This window comes from Papaver somniferum, chromosome 7, assembly GCF_003573695.1.
Source record: "Papaver somniferum cultivar HN1 chromosome 7, ASM357369v1, whole genome shotgun sequence".
Classification (NCBI taxonomy): Eukaryota; Viridiplantae; Streptophyta; class Magnoliopsida; order Ranunculales; family Papaveraceae; genus Papaver; species Papaver somniferum.
The window spans coordinates 167,848,671-167,857,948 of record NC_039364.1 but is presented as its reverse complement, the minus strand read 5'-3'; the positions used below and the strand labels follow the sequence as shown (position 1 = coordinate 167,857,948).

At 36.4% G+C, this 9,278-nt stretch overlaps 1 protein-coding gene across 1 annotated transcript; it reads left to right on the top strand.

The window, feature by feature from the left end:
* Positions 1 to 289: 289 nt before the first annotated feature.
* On the top strand, positions 290 to 1,073 carry LOC113295516 (cytochrome P450 711A1-like). The gene is made up of 4 exons (XM_026543845.1): positions 290 to 319; positions 363 to 434; positions 543 to 638; positions 741 to 1,073. Exons 1-4 carry the CDS (start codon positions 290 to 292, stop codon positions 1,071 to 1,073), a joined length of 531 nt encoding a protein of 176 aa, XP_026399630.1.
* Positions 1,074 to 9,278: the final 8,205 nt, after the last annotated feature.

Genomic DNA, 9,278 nt, shown 5'->3' with positions numbered 1-9,278 from the left:
GTACCACCAACGTTTCAAACCCTATAAAAACTATGCAATTTGATTGGCATCTTCCCCAGTTTTTTGTTTCTGCATATTTCTCTGCAACATTAGCAGCAGACATGGAAGACGGGTATGTGTATCCTGAATACTTGATAGCCTGATAAAGCCGTAATGGGTTTGTTTTGGATTGAAATTCTTTGTACCAGAATCGATTTGGAGCAAAAATCGATTTGTAATAAATATAACATTGTTTGACGGTGAAAACAGGGAAGAAACTTGATCTTGCTGCCGTCTTTTTAAGTGATTAATGGATGAGTTATATGATCAAGAGATATGGGTTTGCTCCCGTTTTTCATGTTTCCGGTTTCTCATGTTTCCAGATTTCCTTAATCCTTATGTGTCCTATATCGACAACTGGTGATCTTCAAAATAAATTTCCGTATCTCGACCAAGTACTTGACTATTACTTATTTACCTTGCCCACCGGTCTCTTATTTTGTTCCTTAAATAATGTCAACATTACTAGAGTCCCTATTATAACATAGTTTTGTATTGTACAGGTGATAAAGGAGTTAATGAGATTCTACCCTTCATCCCCTTTTATTGCAAGAGAAGCATCAAAACAAGTGGAGATAGGAGGATATGTCCTTCCACGGGTAATATACATCTATGATCTATCTACTTAGGAATTTATTGTGTTTGAAACATGTCTGCATTTAGACCAGTTAGTGAGCTACTCATTGTGGTAGTAACTGTAGGGTACATGGATCTGGTTCTCACCTAGGATCCTAACCAAAGGCCCTAAGAATTTTCCAGAACCAGACAAGTTTCGTCCAGAGAGATTTGACCCAAACTGTGAGGAAGAGAAACAAAGACATCCATATGCTTTGATTCCGTTTGGACTTGGACCGCGACAATCTATTGGAGTGAAATTTTCCATGCGAGAGATGAAGCTGACGCTAATTCATCTCTACCAAAGATATTTGTTTAAACATTCTCCAAGTATGGAAAGACCCGTTGATCTGGAGTATGGAATCATTCCCAACTTCAAATATGGCGTCAAGTTGAGAGTTATTAAAATAAAAAGTTAGCTTGATATTTATAGATCTGTAGACCTAAGAAATTAACATGGTGGGTTAGGCATTCATAACTTGAAACTGGTGAACAAAATATTAACGACCAAGTGGATATGGTGATATTCGAAAGAAAGAAAGAAGGCTTTTTGGGGTAAAGTTATGGCAAAGCAGACGAAGACAGACCCAAGATATCAATTACAATATATATATAAACTCGGTTTCTCTTTGATCAATTGCTATCTATTTTGAAAACATGGATAAACAATGGGAGGAGCACTCACATTTTGGAGAGATCGGTGGGTATCGAACAAATGCTCAAAGGAAAAATATCCAAAATTGTTTAGATTAAGTTCGAATAAGACGCTATGGTTGGTGATTTTTACAATTCTAATAGTTGGAACTGCAATTTAAACTAGCAGTTGATCCAGCGGAAAGCAATCATTTGCTTGAGCTAAGACATTACGCGCGAAGCATTTATTTTAAACTTCGTGTTGGAGGGTAACACCTCCACTTCAGGTGGACTGTAAACAAAGGCATATACATGCATCTATAAACGGATAATGCTTTTAAAAAACTTCCGCCTAAAGTTTCTTTCATTATATGGCCAATCCAACATAACTCTCTCCCATCTAGAAGTTCGCTGCAAAGAGACTTCTCTTTCGAATCAAGTCCTAGTCTTTAGATTGGAAGAAATTTATTATTGATTTTAGTTCTTAGTCAGGTTTTATATGTTTAACAATTATGAAGTATCAAAATATACAGTGGAGAGTTAATAGTACTGGTGGTTAAACAAACTCTACTGATATTGGGTCAATGTTCTACCCTAGACATTAAACCTAATCACGACTTACCTAAATGTGGGCTCAATTTTCAGACCCTAAACCAATTTAAACCGACAATCCACTGTCGGGGCCTCTAAGTTGAAATTCGACCAACACAACACCGTTGTTGCAGACCCGAATAATCTATAAGCTCGACTCACGGCTTACCTAAATGTAGGCTCAATTTAAACCCTACACCAATTTGATCTGACCAACACAACACCTAGGAAATGACCATGTTATTCATTACTCCAAAACAATTTAAGGGACCACGACCGGGGTAATGGGATATGGTCATGGGGTATTGGACAATAACTTATAGTGCTCACGATTAATTTTAACGTGGGGACTACGATTAACCTTAAATTTTCTGATCCATGGCAGGGGTCTAAACCCCTAGATTTCTAAATCACAAACCAGACTAATTTGACCCAACCAACAAAATATCTAAGGCATAGTCCCGACTATTTTAGGGCTCAACTCCCGGGTCGTAGACTAACTAAATAAAACCCCGGTAATTACACCCCGACTAAAATTTTGTGGGAGGATACTAACCGTTCGACCAAACAACAAACAAAATTCAAAAAAGGTTGAGCCCTGGCTGTAGGCCGGGGTGATACCTAGTATATATATATATATATATATTATTCAAAATATCAAAATAAATTATATTTACATAAAAAGTATCAGTTATTAATATTATATTTATCAAAATAATAAATACCATTATTTTACTAAATATATATTAGACCAAATATTATTCAGTGTACAATGAGCGGGTTGATAACCTAGCTACAAGCTGTGCACCAACACCCTTTTAGGTTGCAACACCAACTCTATGAAAGATAAAACTACCTGCACCACTTCTAGCATCATTATTGACTAAACAATTTTTCAATCTCTTCAAGAAAGCCACTGTATTCTCACCCAACTCACGTAAAATAGTGAAAGCAAGCACACCAAGCCCATACCTATGCTCGATGCACTTTTCTAAATATTTATTGCGCTTACGCGAAACAGCCTTAGAGATAACCTGACCAGGAACATAAGTGTTTATGTCGTCTCCTGTGAAAGGTGAAACTCCAGTGATATCCATACAAATATCTTGTCAGTTTTCCCATTTATAGACTAGAATATCAGTTGGTAATAAAGCAGCACCATCATCGGATAAGAGACCCAAAGCCACTTCTTTGCGTGCTGGCACCCCTGTCTTGTGACATATATCTGCTAAAATATCGCGTACAAGATCATGTCGGACAACATGAAATGAAGAAATTCGTTTAATAATATTATTTTATAGTATTACGTATATATTGTTTTAATGAATAGTTTTTTCCTCAATTTTAATGCTATATAATAATTCGTTTTCTCATTAAAAATGAAAAAATATTTTCTTGTTATTAAATTACATTAGTATTGTTGTTAAATAATTAATTTTTATAAATAAATATTTTTGAAAAAAATACCAAAATTGAGTTTTATTAACGTTGTATTTATTTAAAATAGTAATTTAAATATCTTTTATCCAAAATATCAAAATAAATTATTACATAAAATATTAATCATTAATTATTATATGGGGAAATTAGGTTGAGGCCCCACCCATAGGTTACCCAAAATATAAGGCCCTTAATTAAAACAAGTTTAAATCTAGACCCCGAATTATTAAAAAACATTCATATCCTTATATATATTGTCAAGCCCCTAATTAAATTAAATTTAAATTTAAACCCATCTTTACCACCGACTACCTCCGACAACCACCACCGCCTCCTCCGACCACCACCAACAACCACCACCGTCGCCTCTGACGACCACCACCGCCCACCACCTCAGACAACCGCCATCGTCCACAACCACCACTAGCAACCACCACCACCGCCTCCGACCACCACCACCAACAACCACCATCGGCGGCCACGACCACCACCGGCCACAACCATCGACCACCACCTCCCACCAACAACATATGGATGTGTATCCAGAAGTTACACATTCATACATGTGTATCCAGAAGTTACACATCCATATGGCATGCATAATGAGAAGTTACACATCAAAAAAAAAAAATACAAAAATACATGCATTACTTTAATACTCATTTACAATAATTTCTCTGTTCATCAATTATAGTAATCGGTTGTTGAACACAATAAACGAGTTAAAACGAAATCTTAGAAATAAACCACGACATCTTATAATAGAAATGTTATGTCCCTTCTTGTCTTCCTCGATTCCAAAATGCTTGCATATCTACAACAACAACAAAAACATCAACGGAATTAGGCTGGATGAAGAAAAAAAATTATAAAACAATTACAAGGCGAATAACAAAGACCACAGAAAGACACTTGATAACTTATCTTAGCATGTGTCTCAGAATTTACACATCCCCGAATTATTAAAAAACATTCATATCCTTATATATATTGTCAAGCCCCTAATTAAATTAAATTTAAATTTAAACCCATCTTTACCACCGACTACCTCCGACAACCACCACCGCCTCTTCCGACCACCACCAACAACCACCATTGACGCATCTGACGACCACCACCGCCCACCACCTCTGACAACCGCCACCGTCCACAACCACCACAAGCAACCACCACCACCGTCTCCGACCACCACCACCACCAACCACCGTCGGCGGCCACGACCACCACCGGCCACAACCATCGACCACCACCTCCCACCAACAACATATGGATGTGTAACCAGAAGTTACACATCCATACATGTGTATCCAGAAGTTACACATCCATATGGCATGCATAATGGGAAGTTACATATCAAAAAAAAAACATACAAAAATACATGCATTACTGTAATATTCATTTACAATAATTTCTCTGTTCATCAATTATAGTAATCGGTTGTTGAACACAATAAACGAGTTAACACGAAATCTTAGAAATAAACCACGACATCTTATAATAGAAACGTTTTGTTTCCTTCTTGTCTTCGTCAATTCCAAAATGCTTGCATATCTACAACAACAAGAAAAACATCAAGGGGATTAGGCTGGATGAAGAAAAAGAAAAAAAATTATAAAAAAATTACAAGGCGAATAACAAAGACCACATAAAGGCACTTGATAACTTATCTTAGCATGTGTCTCAGAAGTTACACATCCATAAAAGCTTGTATACCTTTGCTTTTGCATATGTAATCAGGAGTTACAAATGCATCTGACTAGTGTAAATAGAAGTTACACATGCATATAGAATGTGGAATCCGCTGGTCCACATGCATACTCCATGTGTAGGCAGAAGTTACCCATATAAAAATCACGTGTAATCCGAAGTTACACAACCATGTACTTACATCCATATAGCTTGTCTATCTATGTGCGCAATAACCGTGGAGTCTAACAACATATGTTGACTTCAAAAGCACGTTAATATATAACATCCGAAAATTGGAAAATAATAGACTAAGCCGCGCAATAACCATGGATTCCAACAGCATAATAGTGATTTCAAAAGCATGTTATTATGTTATATTCGAAAATTGGAAAATTATAGACTAAGCTGCGAGCTTTAAGCCAACAAGATCAGCAAGTATAACATAGACCTATTTTGGACTCTAATTTATATGTGTAATTACACATGTATCATGTGTAATTAAGACTTACAAATGCATGTAAGTAATTGGAAGTTACAGATGCATATGACTAGTGTAATTGGAAGTTACACATGCATTTTTGTAATTAAGACCGAAACTCACCGGTCCACGAGAAAATATCATCAGAACATGGGGATGGTTAGGTGCTTCACAGGAAATACGAGTATCTTTTCTAATGATTGGACCAAAGGATTATTTTTCTCCCAAAAGAAATGGAAAAAATAAGCCAACAGAAAAATGACAACCAATAAATTGATAAACTTGCTGAAATACAACTTGTATATCTGCAAAAAATAAACATTCATGGGATTAAGTTGGATGAACAAAAAGAAAGAAAAATTACAGAACAATTGCAAGCTAATAAAAAAATATCACAGAAAAACACTTGATAACTTATCTTAGCATCTGTTTGATTTGCTGATTACATTGAAAAATAGAGATACTCTTGGATATATTTTCCTTGATTGAGTCTGACTGTCGAGTTGATTCTCTTGGAATTATATTAGAGTTAGTCCATACAAATTGCCTAACGAAATATTGGGTGTGGTTGTTAGACCCCCGCTTTTTCAATTGGTATCAGAGCAGGCAAACGCGTTTAAGACCTCATAAGTCTGTGTCTATAGCAATCTGACTCTATGGACAGAAGCGTTATCTCTATAAACGTACCGCCAGTCTTCGATGGATCGAATTACTTATGGTGGAAAATTGCTATGCCTTCCTTTATCCAAGCACATGATTTTCAATCAGGGGTTTATGTTGTTAATGGCTATAATCCTCCTATGGTTACAATAGACGGTGTAACTGTTGCAAAGGATATTGGTATGTATGAGACTAATGGGATTCTCGCTGCAAAGCAAAATTCTGACGGATTAAATGCTATCATACATGCCATTACCCCAGATCTTCAGCACCATGTGACTACGTGCACTCGGTCTAAAGATGCTTGGGATATCTCTGAAACCGTATTTGAAGAGAATACCTCTGAAAATGAAGCTAGGCCTCAAAACCTAAATTCTGATTGGGAAAACCTTCGTATGGATGATGAATATTTATTTGATGAGTTTAATCACAAAGTGTCTGAAATTGTTAATGCATCTTTTGCATTGGGTAAGACTATTCCTGAAAAAGATATTGTGATGAAAATTATCAGATCGTTGCCAGCTAGATACGATTCTAAGAAACATGCCATCATTGAAGGAAATAACCTTGATACACTTTCCATAAATACTCTTGTTGGGAAGTTAAAGATCCTTGATCATGAGCATACATCCAAATCTGGGAAGGATATTGCTTTCAAAGAACAAAAGAACACTGAATTACTTGACAAAAGTAAAAGTGTTGACAACTCTGTTGTTGATCCTATTGAGACTGATTCATCAGATGAAGATCTTGAAAACTCAGTTTCACTGATCACAAGACAGTTTAGAGATCTTCTTTTGAAGAGAAGTAAACGGTTCATCAGAGATAAACTCAGGCCATCAGTCAAACCTCATGACCGTGCCCCTCTAAAAAATAGGGACACTGTCGATACTGATGATGAGGATATGCCACATTGCTTCAAGTGTAAGGGTTTTGGTCATTTTGCGCAACTCTTGATGAAATTTCTGATCACTATGATTCGAACGAAGATGAAAAATCAAGTGTTGCACTCCTTGGTGAAAATATTGATTTTGATAATTGTAGCAATACATACATCAATCTTGATATTCTTCCCGGAGAAACTTCGTCAACCACCATGGAGGATAAAATGGATTTTTCCCTGTTTACTGAAAATTCTATTTCACATGTTTCAGGTACCTCAATTTGTTTAGCAGCATGCTCAGCTACGGTGTCTGAACCATCCTCCACGTTGACATGTTCTTATTGTGCTTTTACGGGTCATGAACTATTAAAGTGGTACAAGTACAAACATAAAATAACATATGTCAATAAACTTCAACGGAGAACAAATCGATTAGCAAACAAACTCAAACTTGTTCAGAAGTCGAATTCATATGAGGTATGTAAACTCAACTCTTCTCCGAGGAAATTAATTTCTAAAGAAAAAGTTAAACCTCTACAGAAAAGAACAAGGTCTAAACATTATGTGAAAAACGGTATTAAGAATTCCGTACTAGAATTGTATGGTGTAAAGATTATTGTTCGTCGCAACACATCTTAATTGTGTTGAAGGTGCATCTTGTATCATGTGCCTGGCCAAAGAGACAAGAGTTGAGCACAAATTAGGCTTTAGGAAAAGATTTTTTTTCTCTTGTTGTTTTCTGGAATTCTGTTAATCTTTTCATATCATAAATTGGTATTGAAAAGGTTTTTCCTTTTTCTTTGCTCATTGAAAGAGGGTTAAAATCGACAATCCTACCTTTTTTAGGGTTAAGTTTAGACTATGTGAAATCATCGAAACCAAGTTGATATGTTCTCTTTTAGTCATGAATAATCTCTTTGAGAATTTCATTATGATCCCGCTAGTTTTCGTACCTTTACCAATTTATATTGACAAAAAAGGCAGAATTATTTTGTAGTTCACACTACATACATATGGTTTACAGATCATTATGTAAAGGGGAGTGGTGTTCATTGTGAGATGAAGTATTGATTAAGGGGGAGTGATACATATCACGTAGTATTATTGTCAAAGTTGTGATACAATTTAACTTTGATGCTGTGTAGTAATACTATGACAATGTATAACAATATTTGAGAACAACTGTTTTCGTATTATTATGGCTACGGATCTTCAACAACTATGATGCTGAGTTGAACACGTTCAGAATCACTGAAGTACTTGGAAGTGATGAAAATTTAGAGTAATTTTGAAGAACCAAGGAAATCAAACATTTGGATTTAGAGCTACAAAGTTTATTTATTTTGTAATCCATATATATTGATAGTTTTGTCACTAAAATTGACAAAGGGGAATATTGTTAGAGCACTGCTTGGTCGAACTCGCAAGCGTTGCTATCTCAAGCTTGTTTGTCAAGTTTAGTTGTCAAAACTATAAGTCTTGATTTCTAGTCTACTTATAGCTATGTCTCGGATTAGGATAGAATGTGTAGTTGAGCTTTAGACTTCACGACTTTCATTGATTGAAGACTGTAGATGGGGAAAAACGATTTGCTGGTTTTTTAGGGAATGGAGAGACGACCTTGTGGACGGAGGCTCCTCGACCGAGTAAATTTCCTATCTTCAAACAGATGCACTGCATGGGAGTGCTTTGAGTTCGAGAGATCAATCTGTAGGACTCCGGCCTAAACCAAGACAATGGCCGTTCCAGAGTCAATTCGGTCACAAAGAGGGAAGAGGGTTGATCTGTATGAGGGAATATGAGAAGTTTGTGAGATCAATGATGATCAAGGATTGTGAATGTGCTTAAGGTTTTTGCAAGTTTTCTATGAACTGTTGAGTTCGAATAAATTCTGGTTGATTGATTGAATTCTTGAGAGTGATTGCTCGGATCAGAATTCTTCTGTCGTTCAATCATGGATTCAGAGACTTATTTATATTGCCAGAATAGTAGACACATTGATCTCCAGTAAGTGTGACGGTTGCTCGAGTGAAAGAGTGGGAAAGTGGAAAATCGTGGTTTAACCAGTTCCGGGTCATGCAGAGACTTGGTTGATTGTCCACCCACTACTTTGCTAACTCCCTCAACTGCTTGCATGACTTACTCACATTTATCATCGTGGATGGACACACGTGTCGTAGGCCGCCAGACCAAAACCCTAATTAATATCCCCTATGTGACGTGATTGATGTCCCACGAACGTGGAGTCTG